Below are 20,676 nucleotides of genomic sequence, written 5' to 3'. Positions count from 1 at the left end.
TCGATTGAAAGACTGCCGAGAAGACACTAGGGAGACAGGCAGCGAGCGTTAGATTAGCCTACCTCTTGAGGTTGGGAGGCTCAGAGATTTAGAGCTTTATATTTCCTTTTATATGAGCAGATACTGACGTTTGTTTTGAGAGTGAACCATTTGCTTAAACATGTAAATAAAACGGTCTCTTACAAGAGTATAATTAAAGTTTCACAAAACTTGAATCCTGAAATCTGATAACAGGTTACTGCTTAACATAATTACACTATTATTATTATTATTATTATCATTATTATTCAAAAGACCAATGACTTGCGAAACTCCCTCGACACAGACGTGTTTGTTTACTATATGAAAAATGACTTGCTTAAAAGAAATGCCCCACGGCCCACGATTAGTTGAAACTTGAAAATCAAACAAAGAAGAGCCAAAAAACAACATCTAGGGAAAGAAAGTGTCACTGAGACATTTAAGAAAGGTGTAAGCAATAATGCTTGGTGTCTGGATGTAAAATCCCCTCTCAGTTTGGTGGTTGACAATCTCTATTGCGTGAGTCAACATCCCTAAAACTAGAGGGAAGAAAGAAGGATCCACAGCTCTGCAGTCAAGAGAAGATAGACCTTATAAACGGCAGATTACTGGCGGAGTGACATCAAGGTATCTTCACACACTCATAAGAATTAAAACGGGCACACCAGTCCATTGCAGGACATAATCAACATCCAGTCTAAATTCAACTAAGCCTTCATTTCGAAAACAGTCTCCTAGGTGGCATTGGGAACATCTTGCTTCACAGCAGCTCGTGGAGCCTTCTGCTGCTTCCAACCAAGCAAGCCCACCTTTATTTATTAATTTATTATTATTATTATTATTATTATTATTATTATTAGTATATTATATATATATTATAGATATATAATATATATCTATATATTTATATATATATAAATATATATATATATATTTCTGACAATGACTTAATCTTTGTCTTGGCAAGGTGTCATCTGCAGAATCTGTCATTATTCTCATATTTCTACGGTTACTGTTATCACTGGTGTTTTACTTTTGCATTATTGCTGTGAATGTTATCAAGTTAGATTAACCCTCTGGAACTGACTACTGTGACCAAGCTAAGTCTTTAGCTGGAATTTAATTTATACAATCTGTGCACTAACGATTTATAGCTCTCAATGCTTTTATTATTATTATTTTTATTATAATTACTTTTTTATTCTCAATATTATTACTGTTATTACCAGTATTATGATTACTATCTTTTTTTTTTTTACTACTTCAGCAACTGTGTGGATATAGCTGTTTATTCATTTTTTATCATGTCTCGTGTATCTAGGTTGGCATGTTATTGTTTGTACCTTGGGCTGACAATAAAATTTATTATCTTCATTATTATTTCGGATGGCCTTACTACTCTTTCCTTCTATTTCTGAACAAAGGCGTACGGGACCCTTCTTAAATGGGGGGGGCCTGAACTCTCTCTGCCTGAAATATATTTTGCCCGTAAATCCAAGTTTTTCCTGTCAACACTGGCTTATAGTTTATTTATAAACATTAAGAACTAAAATATATTTTTAAAAGGTACAAAAGAAAACAGTTTTGGCATTTCGTTTTTTAAGGGAAGCGTAAAATTTCATGCATGAAAAGTAAAAACATTCATGGACCGAATTCAGCTTACGATCTGCCAGTTGTTTGTTTGTATGGTGTTTTTTACGTTGCATGGAACCAGCGGTTATTCAGCAACTGGACCAACGACTTTACGTGACTTCCGAACCACGTCGAGAGTGAACTTCTATCACCAGAAATACACATCTCTCACTCCTCAATGGAATGGCCGAGAATCGAACTCGCGACCACCGGGGTGGGACGCCAACACCATACCAACCACGCCACTGAGGCGCTGATCTGCCAATTGAATCATTTGCTACTATGACCGAAAAGTTTGTCTGCCCAAATCTTGTTGGGGGTGGGGGGAGGTGCAGCCTACCCCAGTCCCCCTGGCTCGTACGCCTATGCTTCTGGATTAATGTTTTCATATTCAGGTGTTTTCAAAGCTGATACATTTTTTTTTCAATCTCTTTAACCGCCAAAATTTTCTCATCCCATTTCCTTGGCATTTAAAAGTTTCCATAATGTTTTTTTAAAGACACTTTCCTTAGAATTGCATGTTTTGAAACGCACAGTTCATTTGAGACCACTACCGACAATGTGAACACAAGCGGTTAATAAAGAAAAAAAAGTTTCTGTAGTAAGGAAATTCGTCACGTGACCGACGGACTCTGGATCCAATCTAGCACATTGGATCTTGGCAAGATTGCAGATACGACGACGACAACTTCTCTCGTCACTGGATCTGTGGATCACCTGGTATCCAATAAAGTTTGCCCTCGTACAAATTCCCTGCTGCTCATCATGGCCCCACCGGGATCTCCTAAATACCTTCCTGGGGTGTCAGAGGACGCTAAACCTCTCCTTCGTGGCTCGTTGACGAGAAAATGACTGACTGGGTAGTATTTTCAATTTGGCATCGCACCTACTATGATTATCAACACTAGAAATACTTTTAGGTTTAGAAGGATTTCGACTTAGTTTATATTCTGATTGACAGCTGTGTTGTCAGGCCAAGAGCGTAAACGACTTCCATAATTTCCTTGGCATACAGTGGCATAATTGAGAATAGAACAGAATACAGAGTTTAGGCCAGGGGCCAAGCGCTGGGACCTATGAGGTCATTGAGCGCTGTCGATGAAATTGACAGTAATAAGGGTTGACAGATGTAACAGGAGGAAAACCTCGCACTAAGAATCAGTTGTTAGGAGAGGGTGGACAGTAAGATGGAAGAAAGAATATGAATGGTGGTACAACAACTGGAATGAACGAGGTTGCTTCAGCTTGGGGCCGAACAGATGATGCAAGGAACCTTAAAGCTATGCCTGCAGTGCACCGCATGAGGTGTACTGACGGCACTAACGCCCTACGGAGGTGTGCTTAAGTTCTCAGACTGACCCAATGCCAGCGACAAATATTTTTCACCACAAAAGCATTCTCGGAATAAACACAGAATTTGAAAATGAGATCTCCCCAAAACAGAATATAGAACCGAGACTTCTCCAAATGCAAAACATACTACATTCCAGAATCATCCACCTAACATACTATAATATTTTCTAATGACGAGGAATTCAACATTTCTTCATGTCAGTTGTAACAGTCCTTTGCTACCTGGTGCTTCCAGCAGATTCCTTACATTTATGTTGATCATTCAAAATTCTTGAAAACAAACCTTCAAATTAACACATGATTCATTAAAGCCCCTATACACTTAACGATTACCTGAACGACTGTCTGTATCGTTCGCAAAAACACTATGTATGGGCTTGTCTAAATGCAAAAGTGGGCGGAGCTTCGTTTTGAACGATCTCAGCGGGAATCTGTCACGACCAGGTTGCTGGGTTGCGACTTAAGCCTGTCATAAACAGATCGTTCAATGTATAGGTTTGTCTGCCGATATAACGCTATCGCGCGCGTCTCTTCTAGAGATGATGCCATGTCTTCTCGAGACAAAATTTTTGTTCAGACTGAAATCGGTGCGGAGATCGTTCATACTATCTGAATAGTGTGTGTGTGTGTGTGTGTGTGGGTCGATAACGACAATCGTTCAGACACTCGTTCAGACAATCGTTAAGTGTATGGGGACCTTTAGATCCGTCGCCACTATCTCCCTTGTCATTTTAATCTGATTACACTTCACTTGGCTTCCACCGAATGAATGCCGTGTTTTAAACAATCTCTTCGAGCGTCAGCCAAATTCAGTTTTCATTTCTTGTTGTTACTAGGCTGATGACCGAAAAACACGTCAAATCAACAATCACAGAAGGGAGTAGAGACAATGTATTGCCAAAAAAAATGACTAATAATTGTTCATGACTTCTGTGTAAGTTGTGCCAAAAATGCTGATTTGGGCTCTTCTTCTATACAATATATACGGCGCTATCAACAACGCATCGCTTCATCAGTTTGCAAATGAACACGTCTGTAACAGAGTTCCAAACATATATGGTTCATTAATCCAAGGCCTTGATTAATCCAGCGCCAAATGGCGAATACGGACCCAGTCTTTAGCTAATGAGTGACCCGGGCAAATTTGGGGTGAGTTCCTACGCCCATCCTTCTACTTGGTGAGTGACGAGATATGAGGATCTCGGATGATCCCTGAGCAATCCTGGCGCAACCAAACGCAAGTTGATCCGACGTTCATTTACAAGTCGGGGTAAGGCAGTTGCCACACAGGACGTGTTTGTGCCTTAATGCAATTTCTTTCGGGAGAAACCGACGATAGTTTTCTCTCAAGTGATAGCATCTATTATATGAACATGGATGCAAATTCCACTCAACATCAAGATAAGTAAGCCATCCCTCATCACGGACTTAAAAAGGCGGATTCCATGCATCGACTGGTAACAAATCAGCTCGGTGAGGGCAGAGGTAATGAAGCGGGTGGTGTTTGTGAAGCTGTAAAATGTTCCCTTGAGTACCTACCTACCTACCCACCCTCGTTCTTGTCTTCTCTTACTGAGCTGTGAGTCACACTCCCTCCTGCTCGGCTCCTCCTCCTCCTATTCGGTTCCAAGCTCATCACCAGTACTGAACTCTACCACAACACCACAGTCCACAGACGGCGGCGTCATGCAGTCAGTTTTGTAGACTTACAAGGCCGGCCTCGAGTCAGCCTTCTTTCTAATGAGGGTCCAACTATAAATTAGGAAAATGATTCTACTGTCTTACCCCGAACGCTGTTTACATCAGTCACTTTCCTAGAAGTGTTTATTTTCAAGGTGATCGGATTTTGCATTTCTTCAGGAAATTTAGCCGGCGAAAAAGAAAGAGGGAGAGTTTATTAACAAAGTAACATTTACAGAGCAGTGAAGGATGTTCCAAGTTTTTCTTCTCCCTCTTCTTCTTCTTTAAAGAGACACTCATTTCACAGAAAATGCAGGGACCGACCGCGTTTAGATAGTCTTTGGGAGGAGTCAGTAGTCGTTTTTCTTCTTCTTCTTCTTCTATATTTTAATTTGCGAATGAAGATCAGAAGTATAGTCGGACTAGAATTTATAAATACTTGAATGTGCGATTTAGTCAGCATTAATTTTCCCAGTGATCTTCAAAAGCATTAACATCTTCCTATAAACATTGAAAGAATTATTTTATAACTGAAATTTGTTTCCTTGTCTCAAGTCCCAAGAAGTTTTTTGGAATGTTAAAAGCTGAAGATCTTATAAGCTATATGTATTTTTATATAACAATATATGTAGTATACTCTTCTACAGCAATCTAGTGGGCTTTTCAAATAGCAGCTTAGAAAACCATTGTTTTCGAACACCGGTTTATGTAGACCACGTTCAAGTTTTGCAGCACTGAGGGAAACTTGACCATCTGTCGATGCAACGGGAGATTAAGGTCAAGTTCGCAAACTGCAGGGGTCAGCGGAGGTTGGATTAGTCACTGGCGGTTCTAAGAGCCATTATCTTCGAATTGATCATGCCATATGTTCCGTCACTAAAATGCTTTCGCAGGCACAACAAATACTTTCATTCCACTACTTATCAGGCTGCGCCATACGCTCAAGGCAAAAGGTTCTAAAAATGGCGTCATGAATGAAATTCTTACAAATGAGGAAATGATCTCATTTTCCATCTTTTACTCAGATCAATCTTTCCCAGTTAGTGGAATTCATTAGTCAGAGATGACGAAGATTCTGGAAGCGAAGGTGGAATTGTTACGTCAGTCTGAAGGGAAACGGTGACGTGTGTGACTTCTCCAGAGAGCATCCTTGACCTAACCCTCACCCACGGCCTAGTGGGTACCCTACCCTGGCCTAACGCCGGACCCATTCACTTATGTTCTTCTGGCGATGCCAAACCTAGAACTGGGTCGCGCAAACCAACTTGCCATTTTGAAATTGACAGATATAAAATCTCTCTCATTTCGCATCCGGTAAGGAAAGTTTTTTAGAAGAATGTGGTATTTAATCTGTGACTCACATATGACCGTGGGTGATTTCCGGAGGCAGGATTACATTAGGAATGCCGCATGCAACGGCTCCTGCCTCTCTCTCTCTCTCTCTGGCCATGCCCTCCTCAACCTGCCCGACTGGTGTGGTGCGTCCGACGGGCCTCCGTCATTCTCCTTCAACCGACATCAACTAGCTCCCATTCCCTCCGCCTCACAACCTCCTCCTCCCCCACCCTCTTGCTGCCATCCATGGCCCGATTCTAGTTTGATGAGACGTTGTAATGCAGTTGTGCATCTCTCTCTCTCTCTCTGGTGAGACCGCGATGGATGGATGCTTATGACAAAAGATGCTGTCACGAATAATCGATCATTACGACTTTTTCATCGCCAGCTGCTGTAACCAGTTCCCTTTCGGACTTGCGGAAAGAATAAGAGCGGGCATTTTCGACCGAATGTTAAGCCCAAGGTAAATTTGGTTAAGCTAAGCAGCCCCTGGAAGGCTAACCCACGTCGCGTTATGGTAATGAGTGGATGAATACTAGTGAGTGTACATATATATATATATATATATATATATATATATATATATATATATATATATATATATATATACCAAATTTGTAACTAATTTGTATTTTTCATAACTACAAACCTGAGGTCTTAACATTAGGATTTACTAGGATTTAACTAGCGCCAAGCTGGAAACCGGTAGAATTAAAATTACACTTGTGAGATCCAGGGACTAATGGCATCTATACCAGGTACACGGGGCATGTATACCCAGAATGCCCACGGCTACCTGTGACCCATCAGTTTATTTAATTTCTAAACCCAGTTTAGACTGCTAGAGGGGTGGTTCGAGGTGGGCCTTTAACTGTTATACCTCAGGTTTGTGAGTTTATGAAAAATACAAATTAGTTACAAATTTGGTATTTGTTTTCATACACGAAACAAACCTTCGGTCTTAACATTAGGATAGACTTACTATTGGAGAGTAAGTCTCTACAACTGACTGGAAGTTTGACCACCTTATCCATTTCCGAATATATAGGGAAATTCTAGAGAATGGACAATGAACCTAGGACCAAAGATATAAGCGGATCTATTGGTTTCCTCCCCACTGGTGTAGATACCATTCTACTGTTTACTCTTGTCCCTTGCGACTGGATCGACCTTCACCCCTCTTGTCCTATTATCCAGAGGGTGTGTTGCCTACTGAAAAAGTAATATCATCAGCTAAGATAGCTTCACAGTATGGCTGACCATACTCACCTGCATCTAGTCCGTTCCAGCACATGACGGTACTCTCCTTCATATTGCCCGTAGTTAAAGGAGTAGTAAGAAAGTAGTAAAAAAAAAGACCAGTCATCCCATTCATTCTACTTTCATACCTTCATCTTAGACTAGACGCAAACTGACCCGCCAGGGGGCACTGGATGAACTATATCACTGTTTGGGCCGCCACCACTGGACCCAAGGAAAAGGTGTCCAAGGATCTATGGGCAACATCTTTCAAATAAAATGAGGTGAAAGTTGTTTGGCGCTTCCACACGCCAGCTTTCAGAATTTTATCCACAGACATGTTCTTCTTAAATGCTAGGGAAGCACTCACACCCCTGATGTCATGAGCTCTAGCTCCCACCTGGCTATCTGACCCTCTGTCTTCTGCAGTATAAGCATTTCTGATTGTCTCCCTTAGCCAAAATGATATTGTATTCTTGGACACTTCCTTCTTGTTCCGTCCTGTACTTACGAACAACCTCTGGCACCCCGGCCTGAGGTGCCTTGTTCTCTTTAAGTACTCCCTTAGTGCCCTGACGGGGCACAGGAGCATTTCAGCTTTGTCGTTGTCTACAAAGTCTGCCAAGGAAGGTATGGTAAAGGAGTCGAATCTGCCGTCTACTATTGTTGGATTTTGGGTCTTTGCCACGAATTCTGGGACAAACTCACACACCATTGATCTCCAACCTCTCGAGTGCTTTATGAGATATGAGAGGCCATGTAGCTCCCCCACCTTTTGGTTGAAAGCCAGGGCAATAAGAAGACTGTCTTCAGGGTCAGGCTCCTATCCGTGGACTGCCTTAGTGGTTCGTAAGGGGTTTTGTCAGACTACTCAGTACCTTGGTCAGATCCCAATCTGGGGTTTTAGCTCCTTTGGTGGGGCATGACTGTTCAAAGCTCCTCATCAGCATGGCCCAACTCCCATGAAGACGATATGTCCACTCCTTTCATTCGTAAGACTGAGGCTAGAGCAGCCCTGTACCCCTTCACTGCAGATACAGACATATGTTTTTCTGTTCTGAGATATATCAGAAAGTCCGCTAACTGCTGAATAGTGGTACCGAGTGGAGACACGTTCCCCCTACGACACCAATCACAGTATGCTGACCACTTCCCTTGGTATACTGTCGCAGATGATTTTCTGATATTACCTGCCATCTGAGTTGCTGCTTTCTGCGAAAACCCTCGCTCTCGGAGGAGATACTTGACAGTCTCCACCCGTGAAGCGATAGGGACTTCACCGACTGGTGGTACCTCTCCACGTGAGGCTGACACAGAAGGTTGCTCCATGGAGGTAACTCTCTTGGCACATCTACTAGGAGTTCCAGTAGGTCTGGAAACCACTCTGCTTTCGGCCATAACGGGGCTACCAGGGTCATCTTGAGGTTCTGAGACCGCATTACCCTGTTCAGAACCTGACGGATTAGACAAAATGGAGGAGGAAATGCGTACACGTCCAGATTGTCCCAGGGGTGTTGTAGCGCATCTTCTGCTGCTGCCTCTGCGTCCGGGACTACTGAACAATACACTTCCAACTTTTTGTTGTACCTGGTTGCGAATAGGTCTATGATCGGTCCTTCCCACAACATGAGCATCCTGTCCACTACCTGTTGGTGTAGGGACCACTCCGTTCCCAGAATCTGATCCCTGGCGGGCGGCTAAACTTGTCGGCCACTATGTTTCTTTTTCCCGGAATATACCTGGCCTTGATGTCTACCAGGTTCTCTATAGCCCACTGGTGAAGTTGAACTGTCATCACATGTAACTGCCGAGAAACTAGGCCTCCTTGCTTGTTTATATAAGCTACTACTGTGGTGTTGTCTGACATCAATACCACCGAGTGTCCCTTTACTCTCTCCCTGAATTCATTGTAGAGCCAGGAAGCTGCTTTCCAACTCCAGCACGTTTATATGGAGTTCTCTGTCCTTGCAACTCCATTTTGCTGACACCATCAACTCCTCCATATGGGCTCCCCCAGCCTTCTAGTGATGCATCCCGAGAACAGCAAGAGTCTGGTGGGGAGGATTGTTGAAGGGGGACACCCACGTCAGATTGTCGTCGTCCACCCACCACAGCAAGTCTTTCCTCACTTCTGCCGACAAGGGAATTTGCTCGTACGGGTGATCTACTGTTGGTGACCAAAACTCCTTCACATGCCTCCATTGTAGGGACCGAAGGGAATGGGTAGCCTTCCTTGTGGTACTAGCTTCTCCAGGGAGGTTAGGATTCCCAGCACCACCTGCCACTGTCTTGCTGGCTGTGTCCTGCTTTCCCAGAAAGGCATTCACACTTGTTTGCATTTCTGTACTCTTTGGTCTGTCGGGAATACTTTGGCTTGTGTTGTGTCTATCACCATTCCCAGATATTCCAAAACGTTGACTGGATCCAGCTGCGACTTCTGCTGATTCACCACAATACCTAGGCTGTGACAAAGCTGCAGGAGGGTCGCCCCTGTCCCTGAGTAATTTCTCCCTGGACTTTGCTATCACCAGCCAATCGTCCAGATATCTTATCAGCCTGATCCCCTGAGCGTGCGCCATGCCGACACGAGGGTGAAACTCTTGTAAAAACTTGAGGAGGACGTTGTCAATCCGAAGCACAGGACCTTGAACTCGAAAGCTTTTCCCTGCAAGACTGAAGCGGAGAAATTTCCTTGAAGACTGATGGACTGGTATCTGAAAGTAATGCGTCCTTTAGATCGACTGTCAGCATAAAGTCTCCGATTCTGACTGCTTGTAGAAACCGTTTTCGGAGTTTCCATCTTGAAACTGGTTTTCCTTATAAACAGATTCAGCGTTGACAGGTCTATTACTGTCCTCCACTCCCCGTTGGATTTGGGTACCAGGAAAATCCTGCTGTAGAAGCCTTTTGTCGGACTGCATACTTGTTGCACAGCTCCTTTTTCCATCATCTTCTTCACTTCGTCCTGCAGAATAGTGGCCTTCTGAGATCTGTGGGCATAAGTGACGTGGGGTAATGGTTGATCTGTCAGGGGCGGGGTTTTTTACCTCGAACGGAATCAAAACCCGACCCCTCCTGAGAACATCCACCACCCACTGCTCTGCCCCTAGTTCCTGCCACACCTTCCAGTGATTTGCCAGGCAACCCCCCACTGGTGTGGCCGAGTGATGGGAGGCGCCCTCCTATCTTCTTGAGCCTCTCCCCTATTGCCCCTTCCTCTTGTGTTTTTCTATTGTGAAAGGGCCGATGAGTTATCCTCTTTGGGGAAGAGGGTCTTGTGACTCTATTAGGGATGCTATGTCTCACTGGTTTCTTTCGAGACATCTGCTGTTGTCTTCCCTCCAAAGGAATAGTTTGACTGTTAGAGGTTTTCCTAACTGCCTGTTGCACCAACCTATCGTTAGTGTCCATCCTTCTTCTATCTATCGCTTCTTCCAGTATGACCTCTGGCAACAGTAGTTGCGATTCCAAGATATCCCCATTCCTCATTGCTAAACAGGGAATCCAAATCCACATTGCGGCTTAGTCTAGCCAATGCTGCATCTCTCCTCATTAGCAGGATATTTGCCCAAACATGGCACAATTACGTTTGTCAGGTACGCAATCGCCTTGGACCCCTGACTGTAGTAATCTAATGAACAATGGTTCATCTACTACTTTCCTTGTTGCTTCCGAGGATGCAATTTTCGCCACTGCTGTTGACCAAAGGTCTAACCAGGACGCAGCCTGAAAGACAGAAGAAGCTGTTGCTTCTAACGTGGCAGCCTCTTGGTACGTCATCGAAGGGCACTCCATTTTAACCTGATCCAAGGTTAATCCAGGCCTTAAACCTTACAACATTAGGGTTCATTTGTCTAGACAGCAAGGGACTTCGGTGTCGTATAATATTTCCTTTGCTTTATCATTGGAGGGGGAATAAATTTAAATGATCTATTAGATCTTAAGGAATTATCCCTCCCTGCAATCTTTTGCGTTTAACGTGTTGCAAGAACCGATTCCGCATGACTCGAGCAAGGCAATTCATACGACACCTTGGTATCCCTCTTTAGTCCAAACGCCATGTCAATTCCAGGAGGAAGCATACTGGCCGGTGTTTCTGTCTTCTCCGAAAGGCTATTGAATTGACGAATCAAATCAATAACCTCTGCATACGAGGCCAGAAACTCTTGGTTTTTTCCCTCCTTCCTCCGAGGCTCTAGTGTACCACTCTCCGTCACGAGAGATGTTGTCTCGCCTCTATCTTCTGACAGACGGCCCGGAATTCCACGGCCGCCTGCCCCTACGGCCGCGGTGGCCTTTCTTTGATCTTTGCTGGCCGCTGTTGGCTCGATCCCAGATAGTCAGCAGGGGAACGAGAACGTCTCACTCTTTCTCTGCTCACGGATCTAGAGCGAGAATCTCGTCTAGATCTCCAAGATGAAGGCTCCCTTAAGACAGAGGTAAGTTCGTCTTTATTAGCATTGCATCGTTTTCGAGCGTCGGCGAGCCAGGCCCTCGGCCTTCTATCCAGACGGACACTGCCTTCCACGAACGTATCCGCCGAGGTTGCCAACTCTCTATTTTTTGTACGTTTTAATAGGAGCCTTATCGTCCTTCGTACGTATTTTGAACGGCATTACGGGCGAAAACTGGGATCTGCATTCCATCCTCTGCTGCACCTTTCGCCGCCAACGTCGATTTACCAGAGGTTATCGCAGTTTTGCGATCCGAACTGGCAACTCCGCCTCGGCCGCTAGCTCGCCGGCCGTCACCTCTCTCGCTTGTTCGGACTCTTGCGAACGGCTTCGTCTGGCAACCTTGTGCTTAATAGCCACTGATTTTCCGACCTTCTTGCTGACTTGGAAATGACAGTCTTCGTCCGAAGGAGAGGAAGAATTGATTCTTCATCCTCTTGGCCCGAGGATCCGCTAGGAACTCCCGAATCCTCCTCCAACGCTTGACTGGCGCTCGCCGTGACGTTATCGGACTTAGCGATGACGCCGAACTAGAGGAAGAAGACGAAGAAGGCGAATCACACTTTTTCTTTTTGTCTCTCTTATTCATTCTCTCCTCTATATCCTGTAACTTCTGCATTACAGTTTGCATTGACGGATCAGAAGGCGTATTAGCGTCTGGGTGCAGCGAAAAAGCCGAGAATCGGTCTGTGACGTCATCACGCCATGCCATCTCAGAGTGTGACGTATGTGTGACGTCATCGCTCGCGTAGGGAGAGACTGAGAGGTTTTCGCTGGTAACCGCACGTTTGCTGCCAAATTACCTCCACGTTCTGCATCGCTGTAAATACTGAGTGGGATGGAGAAGCAGCGGCAAATTAATTCTTTTCCATAAATTGCAAGCCCGGGGGATGGGAGAGGAACATTCAGCGCTGCCGGCCCCTGCTGGAACCGTGACGTCATATAATGCGCAAGCAGACCATCCAAGGTTGGTACGCCTGGTAGGCCTAGACGCTGACCACGTACCATCTAAACCTATGCGCTTGCGTAGCAAGGAGCCTGGAACAAAGATGGCGGATCTCCCCCTCTACTTGCTGGGAACAAAGGAGAGTGCAAATTATTCATAAAATTACCCAAGGACCCCTCCTGACGTTTCCGATACAGAACCGCTAGGAGAAACCGAAGGGGTATGAGACAATTCAAAAGCATTGGAGAAACATATGGAGCAGCCTGGTTTATTACCGATACAAAAGAAGCGGTAAGGTTTGGTCATCCAAAGATGGCGTCACCCCCTTTCTTTGTATTGGCTTTTCCCATAGAACTTCTTCCACTGTCCACCGACCAACCGCGACAAACAGAACACGGATTAGTAACCGTACATACGTTTTCCCTGCACCTACTAAACGTTGGATGATGGATCCGTCGACACCGAGGTTAGGAACCTAGAACAAGGGAAGCCACTGACTCCTGGGCATTTCCTTTGTCTCCTCTTCGAAGCGGTAGACGATCCCGATGTTGAGGCAAAATTCTCCATCATACCACGTATACACTCTTACCACACACTGATCACACTTGGAGAAAGAAAAGGAATGAAAAATAAAAAATGAAATGGATAAAGAACGGGCAAACTGAAAAACCGGCTTTAAATGAGATAGACAGTAACACGTCTTATCTTAAAGGCGGTAGGAAAATAACTGATGGGTCACAGGTAGCCGTGGGCATTCTGGGTATACATGCCCGTGGACCTGGTATAGATGCCATTAGTCCCCCCTGGATCTCACAAGTGTAAGTTTTAATTCTACCGGTTTCCAGCTTGGCGCTAGTAAATCCTAGTAAATCCTAATGTTAAGACCGAAGGTTTGTTTCGTGTATGAACAAATATATATATATATATATAATTTGAGCAATAGAGAGAATACAACGATCTAGTACGATTTCATTCAAAAATCTTTATTTGGCGCAACGAACAATGCTCTCTCTCTCTCTCTCTCTCTCTCTCTCTCTCTCAGAGCCGCCAAGAAAGGTGTTCCCTGACATCACACCCCGTCCTGCTTACTTGACGCCCGGGAGGAGGGATGACATCATATCTCGCTCTGGGCACCATTTACTTAACTGTATCACGTCCATTACCACTGCCATAGTGCTGATTCTAATGGAAACGTTCCTTAATATGAGCTCTATTATTCCCGGGGGCTGTTCTCTACTCTTGTTAGATGAACTCGGCGGCAAGGGCTGAAACAGCCTGGTGTTGACGAACACCACTGCCTGCCAAGGTTTCCCAATATGTGACTGGGTCCCTTTTGGGAAATATTTTGGAAGAAAGAACAATGCAACTGCCTGTCTCATCAGGCAGATGATCACGTGACATGTTGCTACATCTTAAATCAAGCACAGAATTCCTCTAACGACGAATCTACAGCATTCATGAAAATATTGTTTTCTTGATAAACTTTATGGATTTTTGTCCGCGCTCAGAGAGTTGTCAATCACCTCTTGCCATTTATTCAGCAGCAAAGTGCACATTTCAACAAAAATATTGGATTCTTAAATAGGGCCACATTCATTATGGTTGTCTGATTTTGGATGCCCTTCCAAAGCTCACCTCATTGCCATGAGTCAGGGTATTCTACCCAACCACACCAGGAATTCCATTCGAGAAATAGTTCCGGATGACTTCCTTTCTGCTGTCAATCATTGTAAAGTGTTATATATATATATATATATATATATATATATATATAATATATATATATATATATATTTCAACATTAAGTCGTTTCCCTGAACCGATGAGGTTTCAAAATAAAAAATAACAACGATCACTGACGCATTCACAGCTTTTAATACCTGAATCCCAGATGAACCCTCTATGCTGTAACACTTCTACAACACTGGCCACTTCATAAGCCCGCACAGTGCTCATCAGTACAGCGTCGAAACTTCCCACACACTTCGTCTATAGCCTCTATCTATCTTGCAAGCATTCTGATGCTTCCTATTTGCTTGGCCTTCCTTTCCGATGCCTCTTCAAATCTTCTACCATCGGCTTCCAGGTCTCCCTCTCTCGCCACAAGACCAAACCACTAGAATAATGTGATCCATCCTTTTACCCAGGCCAAAAGTCTTACTGCACATTCGTATTTCCGTATTTCTCTCATCGTTTTTCTTTCATTTTTCTCATTTGCATTCATCATCTACAAATAACTTCATCATACAGACTACACGATACATCTACCAATTATGAAATAGACTAAAATGACCAGTCATGACTAGGACTTATCTAGGCACGTAAAAATGTACCATTTATCATGGTGCCGTTATTCGCTCGTGTCTAGATCGAATTCCAGTGAATGCTTACTGTCCTGAACGGACTGACCATAGATATAAAGGGTCCTCTTTATATCTATGGGACTAACCATTGTGGAATGTAGCCGAATTCATGCTGAGTTTTACTGATTGCCTGTCCTCCTATCATGGACCCATTCCAAGATTCATTGGGAACTGATAAAACTGCCTTATAAACTCAAAACCCAAGACAATGCTGGGCTTTTGCTGAAATCCCATATTTTGTGGGGCGGGGGGGACCACGAGAAACATGCGGTAGGCGCATTTTTGCAGTACACTAAGCATCGGCTATTTCATTTCTGTGGGAATAAATTGTGGCTGGAATATTTATGGATGCTGGGCCTCAAATTATTCAGAGAATCAACCGTTGTTCACGTACGAAGACGTAAATTTTTCATATTTTACCCTTACACCACTTATCTTAATCAGAATTCTTCTGTGCATTCGTTTTCTGGCTCTCATTTATTCATTTCATTCAATATTCTATAAATTCACTTTGACTGCCCCTAAGATAATTTGATGGTTCCGTAATCGACGTTTTAACCGATTTCGTATTCATAATAATAAATGACGTGTAGATGACAAACTCATTAAAATAATTACAGCCTAAGACAGATGAGAACCTGCACGACACCCTCCAATCCCCATCGAGCTGTAAATGAAACTGAAAAGAGACGTATTTAGTGGTTCGTCTACATCAAGAGACTTCTCTGCTTTTATCGAACGCCTGTGTTTGTTTGTATGGTGTTTTGACGTTGCATGGAACTAGTGGTTATTCAGCAACGGGACCAACGGCTTTACGTGACTTCCGAACCACGTCGAGAGTGAACTTCTATCACCAGAAATACACATCTCTCACACCTCAATGGAATGCCCGAGAATAGAACTCGCGGCCAACGAGGTGGCGCGCCAACACCATGCCGACCACGCCACTGAGGCGCTTAGAACGCATATGAAGCTCTGAAATGTCACAACCATTGCTCTAGAATAAGAAAAACCTACAACTTTACCTAGATAGCATTATACTATTACGAAATAAAATTTAAAATATGTAGTCGGTACAGTTCACTATATTAACATAGTTTACAATCATTATTGTAATATGTTGATATTAGGGCTATATTAGAAAATTTTTTAACTTTATCTAAATAAAATTGTGGCCAGGCCACATTTTACGTTATTTTTACTAATACTTGATTTTTTTCTAAACTTCTCCCTACCATGGTTAGCTAGTTAACTACCCCATTCTTCTTTCACCCATCTTACCTATCAGCTAAATAATATATAATATACTATATAATATATATATATATATATATATATATATATATATAGCTATATATATAATAACTACATCGACACGAATGTAGGATAATTCTACAGTCTGAAGAATAACAATTCAACTACACAGAAATCACTTGTCCGCAACACGGTTATAATATATACTAGTCTTTACCCAAAATATACTTTTACTTTGTTTAGATACTTCTGTGGTACTTCCGCTTGTTAACGGATAGTATCAGAAACCGTGCGCCTCTGTAGTCTGTAGCGCCATATGCCACGAACATGATCATGGAAAGTCAAGAAGATATCAAATGCACGACGGCCCCTGTGATCCATATCACCTGAGTGGGTGGCAACCAGAGTTGGGCGAAGTTATGCAGGTGTCAGATGGGGCGCTCTGAGCGTTGCCTCCCTTGCGACATTCCAGATTAACCCGAATTGCCATAAAGTCGTTTAGCTACGAGATAGCGGGAATGGCAGTACTAACTGCCAAGAACTACAATTTATCTCTAAGTTAGAGTGCGGTCAAACTGACAGTTTTTTTTTTTTATACCAAATTCTGAACTGCAAGCTTTGACACAACTGTGATCAGCATAAGTTTGTTTGTTTGTATGGGGTTTTTCCGTTGCATGAAACCAGTGGTGATTTAGCAACGGGACCAACGGCTTTACGTGACTTGCGAACCACGTCGAGAGTGAACTTCCATCACCAGATATACACCTCTCTCACTCCTCAATGGAATGGCCAAGAATCATACTTGCGACCGCAGAGGTGGGGCGCCAACACCATACCAACCACGCTACTGTGATCAGCATAAGTGGACAAAATCCCTCAAATGAAACATGCCAAGTGTACAGCAAAGGTTATATCATGGAAAACTGAAATGTCAAAAGCTAAGGATGAGTGAACGAAGCAACAGGCAATCATGGTATCAATATTTCAGCCTTGAACTGCAGACTGGGACCCCATAAGCCACATCCGGCGCACTTTTCACATTAACCATAATTTGGTCTTTGGAACTTCGCCGATACTCATTCTTTAATGGAAATGGCGTTTGGAAAAGCTCACCACCGTACAATCTGCCGAGCTCCACGGACGTTAACTTATACCCTTCAGTAAGACTAGTTAATTTTCCTTTTTCATAAAACGTGCCATAACAGCCTCCTCCTCTATTGACTCTTCTCAATTTATCGTTTGCCGACGCACTCATCAACCGTCCTCGTATATCCTCTGGATGGTTGGTTTAGATTAAGACGGCCTTATGACAGCACGAGGCTTACCCAAGACGGTTCTTACGTGTGATAAGGTATATTAAAAGGAATAACGGTTAAGGACCCAAGATTCTGGCCCAACCAGATGGGTTGATCGAGGCTCCTGCCTTCACTTCCGTTTGGTAGGTGGTAGGGTTGGTACCGGCTCTGACATGAGACGAGCAGGGCCATTCAGAACGTCAATTCTCGCCCCTGTGATGATTTCATATATACTATTGATGACTGGCATGAATGAAATCGTAGGTAATGGAATGAATATAGGTGTTACGGGACCCCCTCTCTGAATTCTAGGAAAAAAAGTTCTGCCTTCATAGTTATTTTAATGAATGAAGATAACCCACGGCATACAATGTATTAAAATGTAACAACATACTCTGCATCCAACTCACACGTTGTTCATGTAGAAAATTTTACATTTTATTTGGGCGTTAGTGATAACAAATTGAGTCGCTGGCACTCCATTCTAAGCCTCTCACTGTTATTGTTCATTTCATTAATGGTATTCGAAGCTAAAAGATCAAATATAAAAGGACTTGTTACTTAACTCCTTATCAAGAGGCTAAATTCAGATTCTTCAACCTTTGAATTAGCTGCCAGAAGCAATAACAACTGTTGAGAACAATGCAATAACATCAATGTATCATTATTTTCTCCGTATTGTCGTGACTGTTACCGCTAACATGTGAGCCTCATAGAATGAATGACGAGAGGTGACACTCACACTAACGCTTCCTCCATGACTAAAAGGATGTTTCATAACAGATTGATTACTACCGCTTGATCGCCTTGTTATACCGTCCTATTCATAAAGCAAGCTATCGCGACATTTTCCTTTAGCCGTAACCAGTCTTGGAATCGAAAAGCTTCCCTCTAATAATTCATCGGACTGTATTCGAGTACCTCAACTAGACTTCTGGAAGGGAACCTAAAAAGTATCAAGATATTAGCTATCTAGCCTTTAGGATATGATTTTTTTTATGGATTTTGTTCACATAAAGCAATTGTTGACATACAATGATCCAGTTTTTAACGATAAAGTTTTAAAAATTTTGGTAATGTTACAAAGATTTGGAAAGCATCGTTTTGAATTTTTTTTCTATTTTGACTGACGAAGTGTGCTTAAAAATGTTTGATATGTGCACAATAAAGTGAATCCAGTCTACGTTAATTGGTTTATTTTATTTTTTAAGTTCGAGTCTCGCTTTACGAACAAACAATAACTCCGTAAAAAATGTAAATAACCTCACCACCTTTTATCTAAGATTCTTCTATGTCGGACCAATGTTACGGCGTTCTATCAGATTTACTATTACCAAGCTTTAGCATAATTAAAATGTACAGTTTGTGGGCGTGCGTTTGTAGAGAGAGAGAGAGAGAGAGAGAGAGAGAATTATCCCTGTGAATATCGAGATGGGCCAATGTGGCAAGGCCTCTGGTTCCTTCCACCTCCTACACGGAGTAACACTTTCACTCGTCTCCGCCCACATTCATCCACAAACACTACCCTACATGTAGTACCTACTACCACCTGCTCAAAGCTCGTGCATCCTTATATATAAACCTCCAGAATGTACGGAAACGACAGGTATCACGAAATTAACAGCGACGTAAAATTCATCGGCCACTCTTCATACCATACCCAATGTGGAAATGAAGTGCATGAAACCGCATGCATTCTGTTGGACTCCCAGACAACAGCTGCCACTGCTCGAATCCTGCCGGGTGTGTACAAGTTACCCTACCACAGACTTGCTGGGTCCGTGAGTAACCGACCCCACATGAAGACTCATTTCAAGAGCAAAGCTCATCCAAAAAATATGCTGACAAGCAAGTTAACGTTGCTGACGAACAAGTTGACTAATATCGAGATCCGAGGCTTCTCTTGAGAAAACCGAACTTAGTTAGTCTCATTTAATTAGCGCGCTCCCTCTCTGGGCCATGCCATATGCTAGCAAGACGGTAAACAATTCATACACAATAAACAGTTTAATCTGAAAACGGTAACTTATTAATGAATGACGACGAAACCATTTAGAAACTTGCATTTAACTCACCATGATTTGTTGTACTGTACTCCTGATGCTGTGTCCAAGATAGTCTGATGCTGGGCTACAGTATACCCGAAGTGTGATTTTGGAGAACCTTTTTTCACGATAGGAATCCTTGGCTCAAGATTAAATGAACACACCAAAGTTAACGACCAAAAGCACAGTAAAAGTGCTAACAACGGACAAGGGATTGCCATCTCGAACAGCGAATCCCCCTCGAACCACTCCCCAACGAATACTAACTGGAGTCCCGGGACTGGGGCGGCTATGCTCAGCGCTCGCTCTCTCTCTCTCTCTCTCTCTCTCTCTCTCTACCTCTCCCCCGAAGCATATGCCAACGATCGCTATTCGCCTACAGATCTTGTGCCCACGCACATATATAATTATAATATGATTTGAGACGCATAAAATTACAGTTGATGCCACACCTGAAAATATTCATTCAGTCCAATATTCTAAACAATTTTAGACAACAGTGGCAAAGCACTTTACTCATCGCGAAGATGATATACAATACAATTTGGGAAACTCCAGCCAGAAGTTAGCGCACGAATGTCATACTTCTGGGAATATAAGTAAGGCTGGGATAGGATTTGAAAGGGATTGGGGAGAAGGCAGGAAAAGATAAGGAAGAAAGTTGTTAAGGGGGTCAGAAATGAAGTACAAAGGATAGCAGAAAAGTTAGGGCAGACCCAATTGTTTGTATTTTCTTACTGTGTGTATGTTGATGTTCGCCAGGGACCATTGCTCAGTGACGATTATCGCTCTTAAAAATCACTGTCATCTCCTGTGTGCCTATTTTAGTATCACTGTTAATTTCACATTATTATTATTATTATTATTATTATTATTATTATTATTATTATTATTATTATTATTATTATTATATGTACACTATGCCTTTCAGTGCAGTCATTTTCATCCTTTATGATTCGTTTTCTTGGTTCTATCTTAAACTATTCTAAATTAGGCTAATTAGTATTCTGGTGCTGGTTCATGCGCTGTTACATAAGAGCTCTTCCTCTGCACCACAGA

General features: G+C 42.9%; 1 protein-coding gene across 1 annotated transcript in view; it reads right to left on the bottom strand.

Annotated features, from left to right (window-relative positions):
- LOC135221932 (integrin alpha-PS1-like) overlaps positions 1 to 19,901 on the bottom strand; it is a 188,729-nt gene extending 168,828 nt beyond the window's left edge. The window contains 1 exon segment of the mRNA XM_064259958.1: positions 19,648 to 19,901. Within this exon segment, the coding sequence (XP_064116028.1) occupies positions 19,648 to 19,838 (191 nt within the window). The 5' untranslated portion in view covers positions 19,839 to 19,901.
- Between the last annotated feature and the right edge of the window lie 775 nt (positions 19,902 to 20,676).

The sequence above is a fragment of the Macrobrachium nipponense genome, chromosome 3 (assembly GCF_015104395.2).
Source record: "Macrobrachium nipponense isolate FS-2020 chromosome 3, ASM1510439v2, whole genome shotgun sequence".
NCBI classification, from domain to species: Eukaryota; Metazoa; Arthropoda; class Malacostraca; order Decapoda; family Palaemonidae; genus Macrobrachium; species Macrobrachium nipponense.
Note: the sequence above shows the minus strand (reverse complement) of the source record. Positions and strands in the feature narration are given on the sequence as shown.